This window comes from Pongo abelii, chromosome 11 (assembly GCF_028885655.2).
Source record: "Pongo abelii isolate AG06213 chromosome 11, NHGRI_mPonAbe1-v2.0_pri, whole genome shotgun sequence".
NCBI lineage: Eukaryota > Metazoa > Chordata > Mammalia > Primates > Hominidae > Pongo > Pongo abelii.
The window spans coordinates 104132584-104154751 of record NC_071996.2 but is presented as its reverse complement, the minus strand read 5'-3'; the positions used below and the strand labels follow the sequence as shown (position 1 = coordinate 104154751).

General features: G+C 38.5%; 1 protein-coding gene across 1 annotated transcript in view; it reads left to right on the top strand.

The window, feature by feature from the left end:
* Positions 1–22168, top strand: part of ORC2 (origin recognition complex subunit 2) — a 55010-nt gene that overhangs the window by 26039 nt on the left and 6803 nt on the right. The window contains exons 8-15 of the mRNA XM_024243642.3: positions 651–711; positions 2720–2913; positions 4655–4753; positions 7223–7332; positions 11977–12109; positions 12933–13029; positions 17786–17932; positions 18534–18705. Coding sequence (XP_024099410.1) covers positions 651–711; positions 2720–2913; positions 4655–4753; positions 7223–7332; positions 11977–12109; positions 12933–13029; positions 17786–17932; positions 18534–18705 — 1013 coding nt within the window. The remainder of the gene's footprint in view (positions 1–650; positions 712–2719; positions 2914–4654; positions 4754–7222; positions 7333–11976; positions 12110–12932; positions 13030–17785; positions 17933–18533; positions 18706–22168) is intronic.

Genomic DNA, 22168 nt, shown 5'->3' with positions numbered 1-22168 from the left:
CCTGGCCAACATGGTGAAACCCTGTCTCTGCTAAAAATACAAAAATTAGCTGGGCGTGGTGGCACGCGCCTATAGTCACAGCTACTTGGGAGTCTGAGGCAGGAGAATGGTTTGAACCCAGGAGGTGGAGGTTGCAGTGAGGTGGAGTGAGCCGAAATCACGCCACTACACTCCAGCCTGGTGATGCAGTGAGACTCTGTCTCAGGGGGAAAAAAAAAAAAAAAAAAAATATATATATATATATATATATATATATATATATATATATATATATACACACATACACACACACACACACACACATATATATATACTCATTCTACTAATCTGATAGGTGGAAGTAGTTCAAAAGGCTGATATACTCATGTTTTTTCTGTACATAATAAAGTATATACATACTTTACAAATAATGTAGAATTCGATTTCTAGAATCACTCTAGTAATCCTTTGGAATTTGTTTCTTTTGTTATACCCTTTTTTTGTTCCAAATAATTCATTTGTCATAATCTTCTAGTTCTAGGAACTAAGCTCATCTAGTTCTAATGCAGTCTATTGAAAGCAAAATATTTTTCTTTTTTTCTAGCCTCTTTCACTCAGATCAGTCATTAACTTCCATGTTATTATTTAATGCTTTTTCTATTTTTAAACAGAACAATGACAAAAGTGAATTTCTGTCAACAGCACCTCGTAGTCTAAGAAAAAGATTAATAGGTACGTATTTCTTTTTACATGACGTTTTTATAAAAAGTAACATCTAAACAAGAGACAATAATAGTTAAGTATATAGGTTCTAGACTTAGACTGCTTGGTGTTTTGAATCTTTGGCTTTTAGTTGCAACACTTAGCACCATGTCTTTCACATTGTAGTCAGTGTATATTGAAGTCAGCTAAAAGGTCTTTCCAATGAAATAACATGCCTTTTAATTGTTTTGAGACAGTTTGGAAATTATTCTATTGATTTATTTGGAAATTTTATAATGAAATAATATTAAATATTCATAGTTGTACTGAATGCTAAACAAAATCAAGTAAACAGACATGGCTTCTGCCTTCTAGGAAATTAAAAATCGTTTCAGATTTTTGAATATTTAACTTTGGGGCAAATGACTGGACCTTTATATATCAGGAAGATGTCAACACCTTCCATAATGTTGACCCTTGACAATAATAGTATTAGCCAACATTGTTAAATTCAGCCTAACATCAGGGCTTCATACTTCATAGCCCTTTCTTTTCGAGGTACAGATTTCATAGAGTTGTTAAAACTGTATTTTTAATCACCATAAAGTTGGTAATGCTAAATGATTTGGTATATTAAAGCAGTAAAAGATCTGTATAGTTGTGATTGTTATTTCATGTCAACTATATCCCATGTCTTATGTTTTCTCCTCATTCCAAAGATGGGTTGTTTTTTAGAGAGAAGGTGAACTTCCCTCTTCCTTCTTAATCACCACAAAACATATATACCTACATGGAAGAAGCATACATGTAAAGAAGGTAGAGATACTTTCTGGTACCTGCCACCACTTCTAACTGTGCATGTACCATGAGCAGCAGTCAATGCACATCTGAATCTGCTAAGCTATATATGCCCACAAAATCAAGCCTTTTTTTTTCTTTTTTTTAATGTCTACATTTGTTACATGCTGACTTGGGATAATCCTCTGCAGTATATCTATTGTTCAGAATAAATATGCTGATTTGTTTAAAGTTTTTTCACTCATATTTTGGAAGTTAGCTTTTAAAAACAGTTTTATGCCTGTTTAGTGTGAAACTGGCTTTATTCTTATTTGATAAATGTAAAACTAGCTATATTATTTCTGGGGAGTTGTAGGGATGAGGTTGTGGTTTGTTTAAAAAGATAATTCTTCAACTCTGGGATGGTGTATGTGTATGTATTAGTAATAATTATAATCATAAGTACCATTTATTGAGTGCTATATTAGTTAGTGTGACATTTTCAGTAGGCAGCAACAGAAAATTCTATAATGGTAGTTTAAGCCATAGATATTTAAGTATCTCACATCAAAACAAGTATGGAGATGCAAGTTCCATGGTTGATGTGACTTAACAGTATCTTTAAGGACCCAGATCCTTCCTATCTTTTACTCTGCCACCAGCATTTTTCATCTTTAGGTTTGATACTTCATATTGCAAAATGGCTTTCATAGCTTTAAACGATGGGTATAAATAGGGGCTTTTCTTCCATAATTGAGGAAAATCTTTCCCAGAAGCTGCCAGCTATTTTCCCTCAATTCATTGGTCAAGGGGTCACATAGTCAACCATAGTTGGAGCGGAGGCTGGGAAAGCAGGTACCTAGAAGAGGAAAAAGGCAGTTACCATGATTCATCCCCTAGGATGGGGCATATGGCCATATTTTGCAAAATTGGAGTTCTGTTAGCAAGGAAGAAGGAAGGAGAACAGTGTTAGGTATGATTAGCAATTTCTATCACAGTTCCTGTGTGTCAGGCATTACTAGTGGCTTTATATACATTTCAGTGTAATCTTCCTAGTGGTTTATTAGACTATGTACTATTAATTTGATAAATAAACTGGTGCTGAGAGAATTTGTTAATTAGCTCTGGTAAAATCATGAGCAGGTAATGACAAAACCAGATTTCAGACTCTTACTTCAGAGCCCCCACTCTTTGCTTTACCCCACAATGCCTCTCTTGTCAAACCATGAAATTGTCCAAATTGCTATTTTTCCCCCCACAGTTCCAAGGTCTCATTCTGACAGTGAAAGCGAATATTCTGCTTCCAACTCAGAGGATGATGAAGGGGTTGCACAGGAACATGAAGAGGACACTAATGCAGTCATATTCAGCCAAAAGATTCAAGCTCAGAATAGAGTAGTTTCAGCTCCTGTTTGCAAAGAAACACCTTCTAAGAGAATGAAAAGAGATAAAACAGTAAGTGAAGAGAGAGACTTTAACCTTAAAGAAAAATTGTGTAATATCTCAAAGATAGGCTACCCTAAGAGATCCACATCTCTCAAAATAATATTTTTTCTTCACTTTTCTATATTTTCTCAGCCTTCCACATAAATTCCCACATATATTTGTTTCTACTTCTGGGCTTTCTTTTCTGGCCTGTCTACGTATTCATGAATTAATACCATAGTATATGCTAAATAGTATGTGCTAAAAGTGACATCTCAATTCCTTTGTATAAAAATGAACTTTTTAGGCTGGGCTCAGTGGCTCATGCCTGTAATCCAAGCACTTTGGGAGGCCAAGGCGGGTGGATCACCTGAGGTCAGGAGTTCGAGACCAGCCTGGCCAACATGGTGAAACCCTGTCTCTACTAAAAACACAAGAATTAGCCAGGCGTGGTGATGTGTGCCTGTAATCCCAGCTACCCGGGAGGCTGAAGCAGGAGAATTGCTGGAACCCAGGAGGCAGAGGCTGTAGTGAGCCGAGATCGTGCCATTGCACTCTAGCCTGGGCAATAAGAACGAAACTCCATCTCAAAAATAAATAAATAAATAAATTTTTAAATAAGCTATGGGATTAGAATAAAAAATAACAAAAATAAAAAATGAACTTTTAAGTAAATATTGATTGGACAATTGGAGGCATGAGTTCTCAGTATATCTTGTTTTTGTACCATTGTCGATGTATTCAGGTCATTGTAATGAATGATGTGGCTAGGGACCCATGTTGAGTCATTTGGAAGAACACTGCAGGCACCTTGGTTTTAGAAAAAGCTAATTATCCTGGTGCTCTGTCTAAAGGTTCAGAGCAGTTGAGGAGCCTACTGCTTAAATAGCTTTCTGTCCCTTCCTTACCACCCTAGAGTTTAGTCCTGCCCAAAATCAGAAGAACAAATAGTGTGAGAAGAAAATTCCTCTTGACTGGAATAGTAGGCCAGTTTTTTGGTTTGTTTGTGTGTTTTTTTTTTTCTTTTGCTACCTTGCAGTTGATTTCCTCCTCATTTTCACAGTACTTCAGCTATACTAATATTAAAGGATTTGCTAAGACTATTTGAGGCCAGGTATGGTGGCTCAGGCCTGTTATCCCAACACTTTGGGAGGGTAAGGTGGGAGGATTGCTTGAGGCCAGGAGTTTGAAACCAGCCTGGATAACATAATAAGACCTTGTCTCTGCAAACAAACAAACAAACAAACAAAAATTTAAAAATTAGTCAGGTGTAGTGGTGCATGCCTGTAGTCCCAGCTACTTGGAAGGCTGAGGTGGGAGGATCCCTTGTGCCCAGGAGGTTGGGGGTGCAGTGAGCTGTATTTGCACCGCTACACTGCAGCCTGGGTGACAGAGTGAGACCCTTCCTCAATAAAGAAAGGGGGGGAAAAAAAAAGACTTACTTGAGGAGAAACAAAGATCTTGATATATAAAACCATCTCTCTGTTTTTAGTCTAAATGGAAATTACATATTGTAACTTAGGAATCATTTTGAGGAACAGACTACTACTTCACCTAGTCATTTCTTTAACTTATATGATCCTAGTAATTACTCAGTTTTATTACTGAAATTAAATATGCTTGGTCCTTAACTGGTACTGTTGCTTTAAAAAGAAAATACTACCAAGTAAAGAATTTCACGTGTCCTATTTTACATTAATATTACTGTCTAATTTTGATATAAGACAGATAACTGAAGCTACTAAGGACTGACTACTCTTTTCACTTTCAGAGTGACTTAGTAGAAGAATATTTTGAAGCCCACAGCAGTTCAAAAGTTTTAACCTCTGATAGAACACTGCAGAAGCTAAAGAGAGCTAAACTGGATCAGGTATGTTGCAAGGAATGTTACTTCTAAATTTTTTTTACTCTGTCCTGAAAAATATGCTATGTAAGCAACAGATTTGAAAAGTATACACAAGTAGAATTATCGTCCTGATCAAATGAAACACAAGTTAATGTGATTATTACTTCTTTTATTATATAAATAGTAAATAGGCTGGGCACACCTGGCTCATACCTGTAATCTCAGCACCTTGGGAGGCCAAGGGAGGAGGATTACGTGAACACAGGAGTTTGAGACCAGCCTGGACGACATAGGGAGACCTCATTGTTACTAAAATTTAAATAAATAAATAAATAATTTACTGGATTAGACAGACTATAATTATGCATTTTTCCCCTCTTACTCATTTATTATTTCTTCAGGATCTATGATAATCATCAGGGTCATAGTTCCTTGATATCCATTTACTGTTTATGTCTGTTATTCATTTAACCTATATGTATTCACTAAATCTCACACTGGTCATAAAACAGCGACTGCAACCTGACTTTCTCTCAGTTACAAACTTTGTAAAAAGTAGAGGATATTCTACTTGAGGATATTATGGAAAACCTACCCAGTATGGTAAGGTAACAAGATTACTATGTGCCATGGTTCCAGTAGCTCATTTTAAAAAAAAAAAAAAAAACACCATACAGTTATACTTGCTGGGATTTTACTTCTCTATAAGAGGAGACAGAACCATCTGAGTGAGAAAATCTTTGTCAGTAGTAATTGCAATTGATAATCTAAGTCCTGGCTCATTGGTATTGAGACTCGGATCAGAGAATATAAGCAATATGGGAGAAGGACACATGAGTCTAGGTTCACTATAGGACTTCATCAGACTTAGAGGCAAAAAGATCTCTAGGAGGATGAAAGAAACACCTGTCAGTGAGGGAGAGGAAAGCCTTTCATTGGTCGTAAACATAGCATAGCTAACCAATACAATCTTCAGTAGCATGTGACAATAAGCATTTATTTTTCATGTCTGCAAGTCAGTCAGAAGTTGGCTGATACAGGATTTGCTCTATGTTTCTCTTCCTCGTTGGACCAGCAGGCTAGCTGAGGCATGTTATCCTCATGACAGTGGCAGAGGCATAAGAGGAAAAGTGGGAAAACACACAATCTCTTACAGCCCAGGCTCAAAACTAGATTGCCAGTTCTGCTTCATTCTAGTACAGCTGGATATTGGGGTCGAAAGTGCAGTTTTCCATGAATATTAATTAAAGTTTGAAATGAGGTTGGGCATGGAGGCTCACACCTGTAATACCAGCACTTTGGGAGGCCAAGGCGGGAGGATCACGAGGTCAGGAGTTTGAGAGCGGCCTGCCCAACATGGTAAAACCCCGTCTCTACTAAAACTACAAAAATTAGCCAGGCGTGGTGGCACGCACCTGTAATCCCAGCTACTCAGGAGGCTGAGGCAGGAGAATCGCTTGAACCTGGGAGGTAGAGTTCGCAGTGAGCTGAGATCGTGCCACCGCACTCCAGGCTGGGTGACAGAGTGAGACTCTGTCTCAAAAAAAAAAAAAAGTTTGAAATGAAAGTACATACATGAGATAACATTCTAGCGTTCACACTCAAGTGTGACTATGCTCAGATAATCTAGTGTAAATGACTGCTGGAAAAGATATTAGTGCTTTCTCTGCTTTTTCAGGGCTCTGAACTTAGAAGAGATAAGAGGGTTCTTTTTTTTTAACTACCTACTTAACAATTTTAAATTGTTTAACTACCTACTTAACAATTTAACTACCTACTTAACAATTTTGCTTAAAGGTAGTTCTGTTTGCTTTAACTGTGACTAAATAAACACAGTACAAGCCAGAGTACCTGGAATATTTATCGCAACTCTAATCTTCAGTATTTAAATAATATTTTACGTGAAAGGTGGTGGAATCATGAAAACATGGTAGTGCCAAAGTGAAGACCCATGTGTAGCTTTTTGCTAGAGTTTTCATTTCAAAAAGTGATCTCTGATTCATCAGCATGAATTTCCAAGTTTGGGGTACAGGGCAATGCACTTTCCTCAGTTTATTTATATTATTGTTTTTAAAAATTTGCAATACTTACCAAAGATAAAGGATTTGTTAGAAACAGCTTTTGGAAGAGGAGCAGTGATATAGGTTTATTTTACTAATGATAATAGTAAGTAAATTATAAAGAACCTTTAATGTTTTCTGAGAAATTAAAGCCTGTTCTTGGAGTTTATAATCATTTAAGTGGTTCTGGACAAAACTTACCAAATTCTTTACTGTTATTACTAAAAAGAATGTTAACAATTTTAAGAAAACAAAAAAATTATTTTTTAAGAATTTTGTTTATTGGTTGATATACTCATTGCCAAACCAGATTAAAGTAATATTCCAATTGGATTGGCTTCTTCTAAGCTCTACTTCTAAGGAAATTGTTTGGATTGATTTGCTGTCTGTGGTTTGAGAATGACTTTTTTCCCCTCCTCCTTTTTTTTTAAAGCAAACTTTGCGTAACTTACTGAGCAAGGTTTCCCCTTCCTTTTCTGCCGAACTTAAACAACTAAATCAACAGTATGAAAAATTATTTCATAAATGGATGCTGCAATTACAGTAAGTATTATCGTTACAAACCCTTGTAAAATAAAGAATAATATATATTTACATGAATATGTTAAAGTAAGTTAACATTTTTCTTTTTACAGTGAATTTGAGATATTTAGTCTTATATAAAAATAAATGTAAAAATAGACATTATTACTCAGATATAGAAATGTCACTTTATTGTATGACTCTTCCCAGAAATTCTACAGTTTTTAAGAAATTTGTGTTTATCAGACTTGACAGCCATTGATAAGATAAATAGCATTTCTTAGAATTATGTTATTGGTTTAAAAAACTTGAATATTTCCTTTGTCAAGATTAATAAATATAACAATTAGAAAAAAAAAATTAGAAAGTTTTCCACAGCATAGTTCTTTAAATGAAAGGATAATATTTACTTTAATCTTATGTATGTGTACTACAGACATTCAGAATTTTATGAACAGATTTGTTCTATAAGCATTATTTTACTATTTTAACATTATTTCCTAGAATATTTTTTCAGTTATTATTTTTACACACCTCAGATTAAATTTTAAATTTCCATTAAAACGCCTAGAAGAATGATTGAAATCAAAACATAATACTTTCTTTTTATCATAATTACTTTTATCCTTGCAGTTAAAAAGACTTGAACATAAGGAAGTGCTTAAAATGTACACTAATGTGAATATACATGCACACTCACAGTTACATTGTCACTGAGGTAAATAAGAAGGTAGAGCCATGGGCCAGGCACTGTGACCCATACCCATAATCCCAGTGCTTTGGGAGGCCAAGGCAGGAGGATTGCTTGAGCCCAGGGGTTTGAGAGACTCTGTCTTAAAAAAAAAAAAAAAAAGTTATGCTAGGAAGGGAATGATTAACTTGACTGCAAGAACCTCGGCTTCTCTCAATAACTGTTTTATGGATCTATGCATTATAAATTTGTAAGCTCTTCACTCTAATTCCATCCCCAGCCCATCATTATTTTTTTCTCCCAGTATGTCAACCTAGTTAACTTAATTTGCTTTGCTTCTCAGATTAGACCTTATAGTCAGCAAGTTCATTGGAACTGCTAGCTCTCTGAATTCCTTGCCTCTTTATTTCTGCTGCTTTGGACCCTTGGTAATCTCTACCTTTGGAGGTTACCTCTTTTCTGTTCTTCCATTTCTAGGTTATCTTGCATTGCCAGAGAGCATCACATAAATACTGTTTCTGCTTGACCTTTGTAAACAATCACAGAGTTGGACTTTAGCTTGACCTCTAGTGCTTGGTGTTCTGGGTGGTCTCATTCACTCTTCTGGCTTCAGTAGTTTTCTGTATATGAATGACTCATGTAACTGTTAACCTCCAACCCATACCTCACTCTCAGTAGCAGACCTGGATATCTGAATGTATATTAGAAGTTTCTACTTGGATGTCCTGTAAATAATTCAACATACATAAAATTAAACTCATCTGAAATCCACTGTTCCCACCTGCCCCTGCTATCCAGCAGAGTGAATGAATGAATGTTAGTCACTCCATTTGTGTAGTTGCCTATGGCAGAAAACTGAGTCATTCTTTTTTTTTTTCTTTTCTTTTTAAGAGACAGTCTCACTCTGTCACCCAGAATAGTGTGAATACAGCTCAAGGAGCCCCAACCTCCTGGGCTCAAGCAATCCTCCCACCTCAGCTTCCCAAATAGCTGGGTCCATAGATGTGCGCCACCATGCCTGGGCTAATTTTTTAAATTTTTTATTGTGTAGAGATGAGGTCTCACCATCTTGCCTAGGCTGGTCTCAAACCGCTGGGCACAAGCAGTTCTCTGCCATGGCTTCCGAAACTGCTGGGATTACAGGCGTGAGCCACAGCACCCAGCCCTGAGTCATTCTTAAGTATTCTTTTCCTCACTCTCCACATCTAATCAGTCTCCAACTCTTATTGGTTTGACTTTCTATAAAGTTCTTGACATTTTAACATTTTTCTCCATGACAGCTAAGTTAATCTTCCAGTTTTGTTCCTTCCTATCCATTCCCCAAATATAGCCAATGTGATCTTTCTGAAAAGAACATGTTACTTTCCTACTTAAAACCTTTCTGTTAATCCCTCATTAGTTATTTTTAAATGCTCATTCTTGGCTGGGCACGGTGGCTCACGTCTGTAATTCCAGCACTTTGGGAGGCCAACGTGGGTGGATCACCTGAGGTCAGGAGTTCGAGACCAGCCTGACCAACATAGTGAAATCCCGTCTCTACTAAAAATACAAAGTTAGCCGGGCTTGGTGGTGCACGCCTGTAATCCCAGCTACTTGGGAGGGTGAGGCAGGAGAATTGCTTGAACGCGGGAGGCGGAGGTTGCAGTGAGCCAAAATCGCGCCACTGCACTCCAGCCTGGGTGACAGAGCAGGACTCCATCTCAAAATAAATAAATAAATGCTCATTCTCCTTGGAATGAGTGAATTAATGGTTTAGTGTGACTTAACAAGGCCTTTGTTACTTGACCTCTTTTCAATTTGTATCAGTTTGAACTCTGCTTCAGCCTGTAAAACTTTTTAGGACTTTTTTTTTTTTTTTTTTTTTTTTTGAGACAGAGTCTCTCTCTGTTGCCCAGGCTGGAGTGCAGTGGTGCAGTCTCGGCTCACTGCAAGCTCCGCCTCCCGGATTCACGCCATTCTCCTGCCTCAGCCTCCTGAGTAGCTGGGACTACAGGTGTCCACCACCACGCCCAGCTAATTTTTTTGTATTTTTAGTAGAGACGGGATTTCATCGTGTTAGCCGGAATGGTCTGGATCTCCTGACCTCGTGATCCGCCCGCCTCAGCCTCCCAAAGTGCTGGGATTACAGGCGTGAGCCACTGTTCCCGGCCTTTTTAGGGCTTTTATTGGCAATGGTCTCCCTTGCCTCCAGTCATCTGTCATCTGAAAAGTAATAGAAGCTACAGTGAAGCTACTGAACAAATTAGAACTAGAAGCTTGGTATATAGATAATAAAATTGTGCCTTTACCTTGTATGAGTTTGGAATAAATATTTGTTTATTTATTTAAGATGGAGTCTTACTCTGTTGCCAAGGCTGGAATGTAGTGATGTGATCTCAGCTCTCTGCAACCTCCACCTCCCAGGTTCAAGCAATTCTCCTGCCTCAGCCTCCCAAGTAGCTGGGATTACAGGCACCTGTCACCATGCCCAGCCAATTTTTGTATTTTTAGTAGAGACAGGATTTCACCATGTTGGCCAGGCTGGTCTCGAATTCCTGGCCTCAAGTGATCCGCCTGCCTCGACCTCCCAAAGTGCTGGGATTACAGGCGTGAGCCATCATGCCTGGCCAATAATAATTTTTAAAAAGAATACTTTTTTTTTTTAGGAAGGAAGAGGAAGAACTGGGATGGCTGAATCACTAAATATTGATTCCTGGCCTTGCACGGTGGCTCATGCCTGTAATCCCAGCACTTTGAGAGGCTAAGGCAGGCACATCACCTGAGGTCAAGAGTTTGAGACCAACATGGTAAAACCCCGTCTCTACTAAAAATATAAAAATTAGCTGGGCATGGTGGAGGGTGCCTGTAATCCAGCTGCTCGGGAGGCTGAGGCAGGAGAATCGCTTGAACCTGGAAGGCTGAGGTTGCTATGATGGTGCCACTACACTCCAGCCTGGGCGACAGAGCGAAAACAAAAATTATTATTAATTAGTTAATTTTTTTTTACAGACACTGTCTTGCTCTGTTGCCCTGGTTGGAGTGCAGTGGCATCATCATAGGTCACTGCAGCCTCAAACTCCTTGGCTTAAGTGATCCTCCCAGCTCAGCCTCCTGAGTAGCTGGAACTGTAGGCACCTGCCACCACATCCAGATAATTTTTTAATTTTTTTCTTCTTTTTTTTTTTTTTTTTTCCCGAGATGGAGTCTCGCTCTGTCGCCCAGGCTGGAGTGCAGTGGCGGGATCTCGGCTCACTGCAAGCTCCGCCTTCCAGGTTCACGCCATTCTCCTGCCTCAGCCTCCCCAGTAGCTGGGACTACAGGCACCCGCCACTGCACCCAGCTAATTTTTTTTTTTTTTGTATTTTTAGTAGAGACGGGGTTTCACTGTGGTCTCAATCTCCTGACCTCCTGATCCGCCCACCTCGGCCTCCCAAAGTGCTGGGATTACAGGCGTGAGCCACCGCACCCGACCTAATTTTTTTTTTAAATAGAAATATTTTTGGCTAGACATGGTGGCTCACACATGTAGTCCCAGCAATTTTGGGGGCCAAGGCGGGTGGATTACTTGAGCCCAGGAGTTCAAGACCAGCCTGGGCAACATGGCAAAAGCCCATCTCTAGTAAAAATATAAAAATTAACCAGGTGTGGTGGTGCACAGCTGTAGCCCCAGCTTCTTGGGAGACTGACGCTGAAGAGTTGCTTGAACCTGGGAGGCTGAGGTTGCAGTGAGCCAAGAGTGCCACTGGACTCCAGTCTGGGTGACAGAGTGACTCTGTCTCAAAAAAAAAAAAAAAAAAAAAAGATACATACGTATACATACATGAAAAACTTTTTTGCGTTTGCCTTCCCAAAATTCTGGGATTACAAGCTTGAGCCAGTGCGCCTACCCCTTTCCTGTATTTTTTATAAACTTAATTTAAGGAAACTGGTTGATAATAAAATTGGCAATAACAAGTATTGAAGTTTAATTTCATGAATACTGTCTTTCCTAACAGCCTTGGGTTCAACATTGTGCTTTATGGTTTGGGTTCTAAGAGAGATTTACTAGAAAGGTTTCGAACCACTATGCTGCAAGATTCCATTCACGTTGTCATCAATGGCTTCTTTCCTGGAATCAGTGTGAAATCAGTAAGTTTCAAAAATGTTAAAGGGAAAAACATTATATCCTCTGCCAATTCATGCCCCCACATAAATGAGGATGGAGTATTAAAGAATTTTTGTTTTAGCCTTCATGGTAGTAGGATTGTATAGTGCTTAATACCATGTGTTTGGACTCAAGAATCTAGCTTTGAAACCATCTTTGAATGTCCTACATTGTAACTGATGTGTATTAAAACTTAGGAAAATGTTAGCTTTGTTTACTACACTAAGTATCAGTGGTACTTCTGAAGGAGGGAATTATGTGGTCTTCAGTTTTGTTATAAACTATGAAAATGCTTTATTAGGCAAAAACTACATGCTGTGAAAATGCTTTAAAATGCAACAGGATGTGATGTGAAGACTGTAGTTTTACAATACATTTATCATAGATCATTTTTATTCCAAATGCTTAATATCTCTTCATCATTTGAACATGAAATCTTTTGGGTGCTGGATATTGAGCCATGTAGTATTCCTTTTTTAAAGTGTCTATAGTGTTTGTGTCCTGTTTCCTTTGATAGAACTGTAGTTTTCTAATGTTTCTCATGTTCTTGGGAGCTTTTTCATTTGTTTTTGCTGCCCTCTTATATTACCTATTACCTTTACATCTTTGTTATTCTTTTAGCCACAACTTAGGCAAAAAACAATGAATTAGATATACTCAAATACCAGTAGAATTTTTAAAAGTTATTTTTTAAACTTTTGGGAAATCCAAATTCATTTTTAATTTATAAAAAAAGGTTTGATTTTCTAGTTGTATATGACAATAAATTGTAATTAATGTGGTACCTCTTCCACATTCATGATATAGGTCCTGAATTCTATAACAGAAGAAGTCCTCGATCATATGGGTACTTTCCGCAGTATACTGGATCAGCTAGACTGGATAGTAAACAAATTTAAAGAAGGTAACATGAAGTAGATGCTCTGTAGTTTTAGGGTAAAGTTAAGCATATACTTCTACTTATTCATGTATTTATATACATACAATATTATTATTATTATTATTATTATTATTTTATTTTTGAGACAGTCTCTCTGTTGCCCAGCCTGGAGTGCAGTGGCGCAATCATGGCTCACTGCAGCCTTGACCTTCTGGGCTCAAGCAATTCTCCCACTTCAGCCTCCCAGGTAGCTCAGATCACAGGCGTGTGCCATTGTGCCTGGCTAATTTTTTATTATTTGTAGAGATGAGGTCTCGCTATGTTGCCCAGGATAGTCTTGAACTTATGGGCTCAAGCAGTCCTCCTGCCTTGGCCTCCCAAAGGGCTGAGATTATAGGTGTGAGCCACCACACCTGGCCCAAAAAGATTATTTTAATAATGGCGTTTATCTTGGTGCTCTAAAAAAGTTTGTCCTTTTTCTATGAACTTTTTCCATGAACTTAACAGGAAAGAAAAATCTTAGTCCCATTTTCTTAAGTTTGTATATCCAAAAGCCTCTTTCTGTTTATAAAACACTCCAAAAGTGCAGTGGCGCGATTTTGGCTCACTGCAACCTCCGCCCCCCGGGTTCAAGCAATTCTCCTGCCTCAGCCTCTCAAGTAGCTGGGATTACAGGCATGCACCACCAAGCCCGGCAAATTTATTTCAGAATAATTTTCAGGTTTTGTTTTGCTTGTGTAAAGTGCCTCCACTTGAGTGGTACATCTTTGTCTGATATTTTTATATTGTTTAATGTTTTTATAAAACATTATTTCTTGGCTGGGCGCAGTGGCTGACGCCTGTAATCCCAGCACTTTGGGAGGCCGAGCTGGGTGGGTCACTTGAGGTCAGGAGTTCGAGACCAGCCTGGCCAATATGGTGAAACCCCATCTCTACAAAAATACAAAAAAATTAGCCAGGCGTGGTGGCACACGCCTGTAGTCCCAGCTACTTGGGAGGCTGAGGCAGGAGAATTGCTTGAGCCCGCGAGGCAGAGATTGCAGTGAGCCAAGATCATACCACTGCACTCCAGCCTGGGTGATAGAGTGAGACTCTATCTAAAAATAAATAAATAAATAAAACATTATTTCTTTATTCTGTGTACATATCATTACATTGGGATAATTTTATATACTAAGATCTCTGATTCTTTTGGTGTGAATGTTTTGGTTATGTGAGTATGTCAGAAAATTGGAAATAGTATTATATAGTCTCTGACAGTTCATTGCCATTTAGTAATGACTAAGTTAAGAATTAAGAGAAGTAATTGAGAATGCCTAACTGCTTTGATGGATAATTTTTTTGATAATGACAATAATCTTAGCTCTGTTTCCATAGTACTTTTATCTTGTCAATATTCTAGCATGTTCTTTAGTTTTGTCTTCATTTTGTTTCCAACCTGAAAAGCTTTCTGTCCCAAATTTCCTTTCACATTTCTACACCCATTTTATCTACAGTTCTTTATAGAAATGGACAGTATACTTTTTTTTTTTTTTTTTAACACAGTCTTGCTCTCTCACCCAGGCTGGAGTCCAGTGGCACAAACACAGCTCACTACATCCTAAACCTCCTGGGCCCAAGTGATCCTCCCAACTCAGCCTCCCCATTAGCTGGGGCTACAGGTACACACCACCTGCCTGGCTATTGTTAAAATTTTTTGTAGAGATGGAGTCTCAGTCTGTTGCCCAGGCTGGTCTCAAACTCATAGACCTCAAGGGATACTCCTGCCTGGGCCTTCCAAAGTGCTGGGATTACAGGCATGAGCCCAGCCAGACAATATACATTTTTATACCAACTCTACACATTTGAAAACAGGTAGAGTTGATTCTCATTATTCACAGATTCTATAATAGCAAATTTACCTGCTTGCTAACATTTATTTATAATCCCAAAATCAATATTCTTGGCACTTCTGCAAAGTGACACATGGCACAGAGTGGCAAAAAATTTGCATTGCCCAGTGTACATATTCTAAGCAGAGGTCAAACAAAGCAATGCTTTGCCTTCTTGTTTCAACTCTCATACCATAAACAAGCATCCTTTCCGCAGTCTGTTCAGTGCTACGTTTTTCACATTTTTCTGCTTTTGTGTTGGTGATTTGGCTATTTAAAATGGCCCGCAAGCATAGTGTTAAAATGCTATCTAGTGTTCCCAAGCACAAGAAGGCTGTGATGTGCCTTGGGGAAAAAATACTTGTGTATATAAACTTCCTTCAGTTATGAGTTATAGCGTTCTTGATTGTGAGTTCCGTGTTAATAGACCAACAGTGTATATTAAAAATAAAGTTGCCCTTAAGCCGGGTGCGGTGGCTCACACCTATAATCCCAGCACTTTGGGAGGCCGAGGCAGGTGGATCACTTGAGGTTAGGAGTTTGAGACCAGCCTGGGCAACATGGTGAAACCCTGTCTCGACAAAAAATACAAAAAATTAGCCGGTCCTGATGGTGCTCACCTGTAATCCCAGCTAGTCGGGAGGCTGAGACAGGAGAATCGCTTGAACCTGGGAGTTGGAGGTTGCAGTGAGCCAAGATCACATCACTGCACTCCAGCCTGGGCAACAGAGCGAGACTCCGTCTCCAAAAAGAGTAAATAAATAAAAATAAAATTGCCTTTAAACAGAAACACACATAAAACAAAGTTATATATTGAACCTAACCCTGTATTTCCTCTGGGAACAGTGGTTCAGTATTCAATAATTCAGGATTTGCAGCAGCATAGAACTTAATATAATGAGAGTCAAGGATATATTTCCCAGAACCCTAAAACTACTGCATATGTGAACATATCTTATTTATTCATTACGTGGGCATATAGTGAATTACTAGCAGGTTATCGTAAGAAAAAACAAATCTGTTTAGTTTGTTTTCAGTTCTTTCAACCTTATTATTAATTAAAAATCAATTGCTGCAATATTTATTCCTATAATAATTTTGGCTTGTTTTTCTGTATTGTCTTTAGTTTTCAACATAAGTTCTCCTACTTAAAGAATAACAGAAGCATTGCTTTTTATTCCCTTACCACAGATCCTTGTAAGAGCCCAGTATTGTTCGTATGCTCATTAAAATAGATGCCTAAGTCACTTTATTAGATGCCTAAGTCACTTTATATTTGTGTGCATCTGTGTGTATACATATGTTTGGTTTTGGGTGTTTTTGGTTTTGATGCTGTTAAATATGATGACGTCTAGATTTCAGGGAACCTGGGATTTTCACAATTTGTCATCTCAGAATCTTTGTCACTATATTGTCTCTCTTACCCATCTACCCCCGAGTAGAAGAGAAATTTACTCACTCTCTGAAAGACGTATACTCTATCACGTATGCCAAGTCTCCAGAGAGACTTATCATTACCCGTGGCTTTTAAATATACATTAAAAATAAAAGTTACCTGATTCTGCTGCCCTTTCACACTATTTTATTTTTCTGTTTTCGTATGGTTTCAGTATTTTTGAAGACATGTCCTGCCTTCTATTTTTTCTTTCTTTTTTTTACCTGTGTCATTCTAATGTCTTTCCTCTGTGCTATCAGAACTGTATGCTTGATCACCTGTAACTTTCTTCTTACCAAGCCCAGTGACCTTGGCTCATCCTTTATCTTGATCTCTGCTGTATTTGATAGTGTCAACAACTCCATCCTCTAAATTCCTCCTTCACTGACTTTTATAATTTTATCTGAACTTCCTGATGCCTTGAGCAGTATCCTAACCCCCACCCCCCACCCACCCCTTTTTTGGTCTCCTTTGGCTTTTGTGATAATCTGGGTTTTCTATATAATCTCTGAGAGCATTATATATAATGCTTTCTGAGAACTCCTTTGGTTTTTTTGGTATCCCTCCACTCCCACATTGTAATAAAACATGCACAGATTCACCTCCAATCTATTGTATACATCTTGCCTATTTCCCATGCCTTATTAAAGCTGCTTTCTTTAGGCTGGGCACGGCGGCTCACACATGTAATCCCACCACTTTGGGAGGCCAAGGCGGGCAGATCACTTGAGCTCACGAGTTTCAGACCAGCCTGGGCAACATGGTGAAACCCCATCTCTACAAAAAATATAAAAATCAGCTAGGTGTGGTGGTACACGCCTATAGTCCCAGCTACTCGGGAGGCTGAGGTGGAAGGATGGCTTGAGCCCTGGATTTCAGGGTTGCAGTGAGCTGAGATCACACCACTGCACTCTAGCCTGGACAACAGAGCCAGAACTTGTCTTAAATAACAAAACAAAACAAAAAGCTGCTTTCTGTAGGGCCTGACTTCAGTGCTAATCATGTCTTGTCTATTTTATGAGTAAATGACATATCTTCTCAAATAAATTACATACCCCTAAGCAATCATTATTTTATCCTATACTACTTTAATATATTTTTTAATACCTAGGCATTGTGTGTGGTAGAGGAAATAATCACTGAAATATCACTAAAAATAATAATTGCAGCTGGACATGGTGGTTCACGTCTGTGATCCTAGCACTTTGGGAGGCCAAGTTGAGTCCAGGAGTTCAAGACCAACCTGGGCAACTTAGTGAGACCCCGTCTCTACCAAAAAAACAATTAGCCAGGCATGGTGGTGTGGCCCTGTAGTTCCAGGTAATCGAGAGGCTGAGGTGGGAGGATTGCTTGAGCCCAGGAGTTGGAGGCTGCAGTGAGCTATGATTGTACCACTGCACTCTAGCCTAGGCAACAGAGTGAGATCCTTTAAAAATAATAATAATAATAATAATTGGATTTCTTTTCTTTTTAGATTCTTCTTTAGAACTCTTCCTTCTCATCCACAATTTGGATAGCCAGATGTTGAGAGGAGAGAAGAGCCAGCAAATCATTGGTCAGTTGTCGTCTTTGCATAACATTTACCTTATAGCATCCATTGACCACCTCAACGCTCCTCTCAGTAAGTTAAATGTTACTATTTTTCCTTCTAGAGATATCAGTCTTACAAGACAAATTCTATTAATGTAAATCAGAAAATTTTTACTGTTTTTAGTATGCTTTTTCCCCTTTTACATGTTTAAAAACACAGGTTACCAAAAAGGTGTTCTCAATCTAATTTAGAACATAATTTTTGGAAATAAAAATTCAGATACTAAATGAGGATGTTTTAGTCTAAAGTTAAATGGAGGGAAAAGACCCAACTATTATTTTGGTCTCTTTCTCTTCTTGTAATATTGCAACATTTATTTTATGAACTTAATTTATAGACTGTCTGATAATCCTGTAGAAGAAAATGTTAAAACATTACTAACTTTTTAAAAAGAAGGCATTGGTAGTGCTAAGATTTTAATTTATGCTTAATTGAAAATAAAGGTTCAGATGTTGGTTGAAAATGAAATTAGATTGTGAGTTACTGATTTAGATATGGAAGTGGCAAAAATGAAAAACTTGTGGATTCATTTTTATTTAATCCTTTCTCATTCTTTTGTAAAGTGGAATCTAGTAACATGACAATATGAGAAAATAATTTGTAATTCTTGTTTTCTTTGATCATGTGCTAGTGTGGGATCATGCAAAGCAGAGTCTTTTTAACTGGCTCTGGTATGAAACTACTACATATAGTCCTTATACTGAAGAAACCTCCTATGAGAACTCTCTTCTGGTAAAGCAGTCTGGATCCCTGCCACTTAGCTCCCTTACTCATGTCTTACGAAGCCTTACCCCTAATGCAAGGTAAGGATGAAAACCATACTTCTTTTTTAAAAACTATACATTTTAAGATATGTACTACTAGGTTTTAATGGGGATACTGAAGTCCCTAGTTAGTTGAAGGATTAAGTGAAATTATAGTAATAATAGTTACCAGTACTGGTTTATGGAGTAGGCAGACAAGTCAACAGTAGTCTATCAAATTGCCCAGTAATAAAGCGAGAATACCAACTTTTTATTTCTTAATATATTTTGATATTTCTGAATATGAGCACCTGACTGGTCATAATGGAGAAAAAGCAGACTTTTCATGACTTTTACTTAAATTTTATGGTTATTTTTCATTACATATTGAACATTCTGATCCAAACAGTGAGTACTTTATATGCAGTACCTCATTTGATCCTAACTAAGGTGGATAGTCAGTGGCACAAAGACTTTGATCCAGATATGCCAGCTCCAAAACTCATGCTCTTAAACATCACTGTGTAAAAAAAAAAAAAAAAAAAACAAAACACATCACTGTGTAATGTCTCCAGTCAAGCCCTTACAGCAGCCTAACCTAGAGGCATATCTGAATTAATAAATGCAAGCTGGTTATAGCATAAGCCAGCAAAAAATAAATTGCATAATTAGCCAGACGCAGTGGCCCACGCCTGTAATACCAGCACTTTGGGAGGCCAAGGCAGGTGGGTCACCTGAGGTCAGGAGTTCGAGAGCAGCCTGGCCGACATGGGGAAACCCCATCTCTACCAAAAATACAAAAATTAGCCAGGTGTGGTGGCACGCACCTGTAGTCTCAGCTACTCAAGAGGCTGAGGCCGGAGAATTGCTTGAACCCAGGAGGCAGAGGTTGCAGTGAGCTGAGATTGCACCACTGCACTCCAGCCTGTGTGACAGAGCAAGACTCTGTCTCAAAAAAATAATAAAGAAAGAAATTGCATAATTAGCCTGTTGAAAGAAGCTTTTAGTAACAAACTTTACCCCCTGACAAAAGCATAAAATTATAGAATTATATTTAACAAGATGAAGTGTTGAAAAATAACAAACCTTGCTGAGAATAGATAATTAAGAGCTGGATAGATGAAAAGAAATATTGTGTTCTTGGGTGGGTAGATTAAATATTATAAGAGTAGCAATTCTTTCCAAGTTAGAAATGTGTTAGACTTGCCAGGCACAGTGGCTCAAGCCTGTAATCCCAACACTATGCGAAGCTAAGGCAGGAGGATTGCTCCAGATGGGACCTTGAGACCAGCCTGGGCAACACAGGGAGACTCCATCTCTACAAAAAATTTTAAAAATTAATTGAGTGTGGTGGTGTACACCCATAGTCTCAGCTGAGGAGGCTGAAGGGAGCCGAGATTGCACCACTGCACTCCAGCCTGGGTGATAGAGCAAGACCCTGTCTCCAGAAAAACAGGTATTAGATCTATAAATTAGTCAAAATGTAAATGAATTTTTTTGTTTTAAATTTGAAAGAAAATTTAGTTTCCTAAAGAATAAACAGTCAGCTGGGTGTGGTAGCTCACACCTGTAATCCCAGCACTTTGGAAGGCCGAAGTGGGTGGATCACTTGAAGTCAGGAGTTCGAGACCAGCCTGGTCAACATGCTGAAACCCTGTCTCTACTAAAAACACAAAAATTAGCGGGACTTGGTGGCGCACACCTGTAATCCCAGCTACTTGGGAGGCTGAAGTGGGAGAATCGCTTGAACCCAGGAGGCGGAGGTTGCAGTAAGCCAAGATCACGCCACTGCACTCCAGCCTGGGTGACAGAGTGAGCCTCTGTCTCAAAAAAAAAAAAAAAAAGAAAGAAAGAAAGAAAGAAAAAAGAAAAAAAAGAGGAAACAAGCAAGTCTAGCAGACAATTTCTTTTTTTGTTTTTAAAGAGCAATGAAGGGACACTTGTGGTCAAGATGGCATAATACTTTTCACTCTTTCCTTTCATCCCCTCATGTTCCAAACACACAGCATAATAGACATCATTTAAAAATAAATACCCTGGCTCAAAATACAAACATCTCAATGCAACAGAATGATAAATCAGTGAGCAGAGTTGAAGCCACAGCACAGCTACATTCTAGGTTTAGAAGCAGCATTGGCAGCCAGGATTTTGACTTATATGGGATGATAGTAGTGTGACGATATATATTGTCCAAACCAGATATTTTCATTTAGGACAAATGCTGAACTGAACAGATGTTTGTTGTAGAAATAAAACCATATAAAATATATAGCGTTCAAATGTATATATCAGTATGAATAAAAGTTTAAAATGTGCATGGAATTAGGTCTTTTTAGGTACTAAAAATAATAAAAAAATAATTAGGTACCAACCCTGGAGAAGAATAAAGGGGAATAGATAGAGGATGGTGTACACAGGGACTTTGGGGATATCTTTTTTTTTTAACCCCCCCCCCAGCAATTTATTTTCCATTTATTTTTCTTTTACCTGTGTGTTTGTGGTGGAGGGATTAACTTTTTGTTGTGAGATGATTATAGATTCAGAAGAAGCTACAAAAATACATGCAGGGAAGTCTCATGTACCCTCCTCCCAAAGCACCAACTTCCACCAACCACCACCATCTCATATAAACACAGTACAGTATCAGAACCAAGAAATTGACATTGTTATAATCCCATCCATATTTGGATTTCACTATTATACATGCTGCACTCGTGTGTGTCATGTACCCTCCTCCCAAAGCACCAACTTCCACCAACCACCACCATCTCATATAAACACAGTACAGTATCAGAACCAAGAAATTGACATTGTTACAATCCCATCCATATTTGGATTTCACTATTATACATGCTGCACTCGTGTGTGTGTGTGTGTGTGTAAGTTCTGTGCAGTTTTGTCACTTGTAGCCTTGTATGACTGTCACCTCCATGTATATACTCAGCTGTACTATCACCACAAGACTCAAATGTTAACCCTCAAATGCTAATTTTAATGAATGTTGTTACTCTATAAAGCTGATTTGAACACTGAAGATGAGATTAGCATTCAACTCAGCCGGGCATAGTGGCTTACCCCTATAATTCTACTACTTTGGGAGCCTGAGGAGGAAAGAGTGCATGAGGCCAGGAGTTTGAGACGAACTTGGGCAACGTAGACCCCATCTCTACAAAAAGTAAAAATAAAGCCTTGCGTTAATATTGAAATATGCAGGCTGGGCGCGGTGGCTCATGCTTGTAATCTCAGCACTTTGAGAGGCTGAAGCAGGCAGATCATTTGAGGTCAGGAGTTCGAGACCAGCCTGGCCAACATGGTGAAACCGCATCTCTACTAAAAATTAAAAAATTAGCTGGGCATGCTGGTGCATGCCTGTAATCCCAACTACTTGGGAGGCTGAGGAGGGAGAATCGCTTGAACCCAGGAGGTAAAGGTTGCACTGAGCTAAGATCACACCACTGCACTCCAGCCTGTGCAACAGAGTGAGACTCTGTCTCAAAAAAAAAAGCCAGGCACAGCGGCTCAC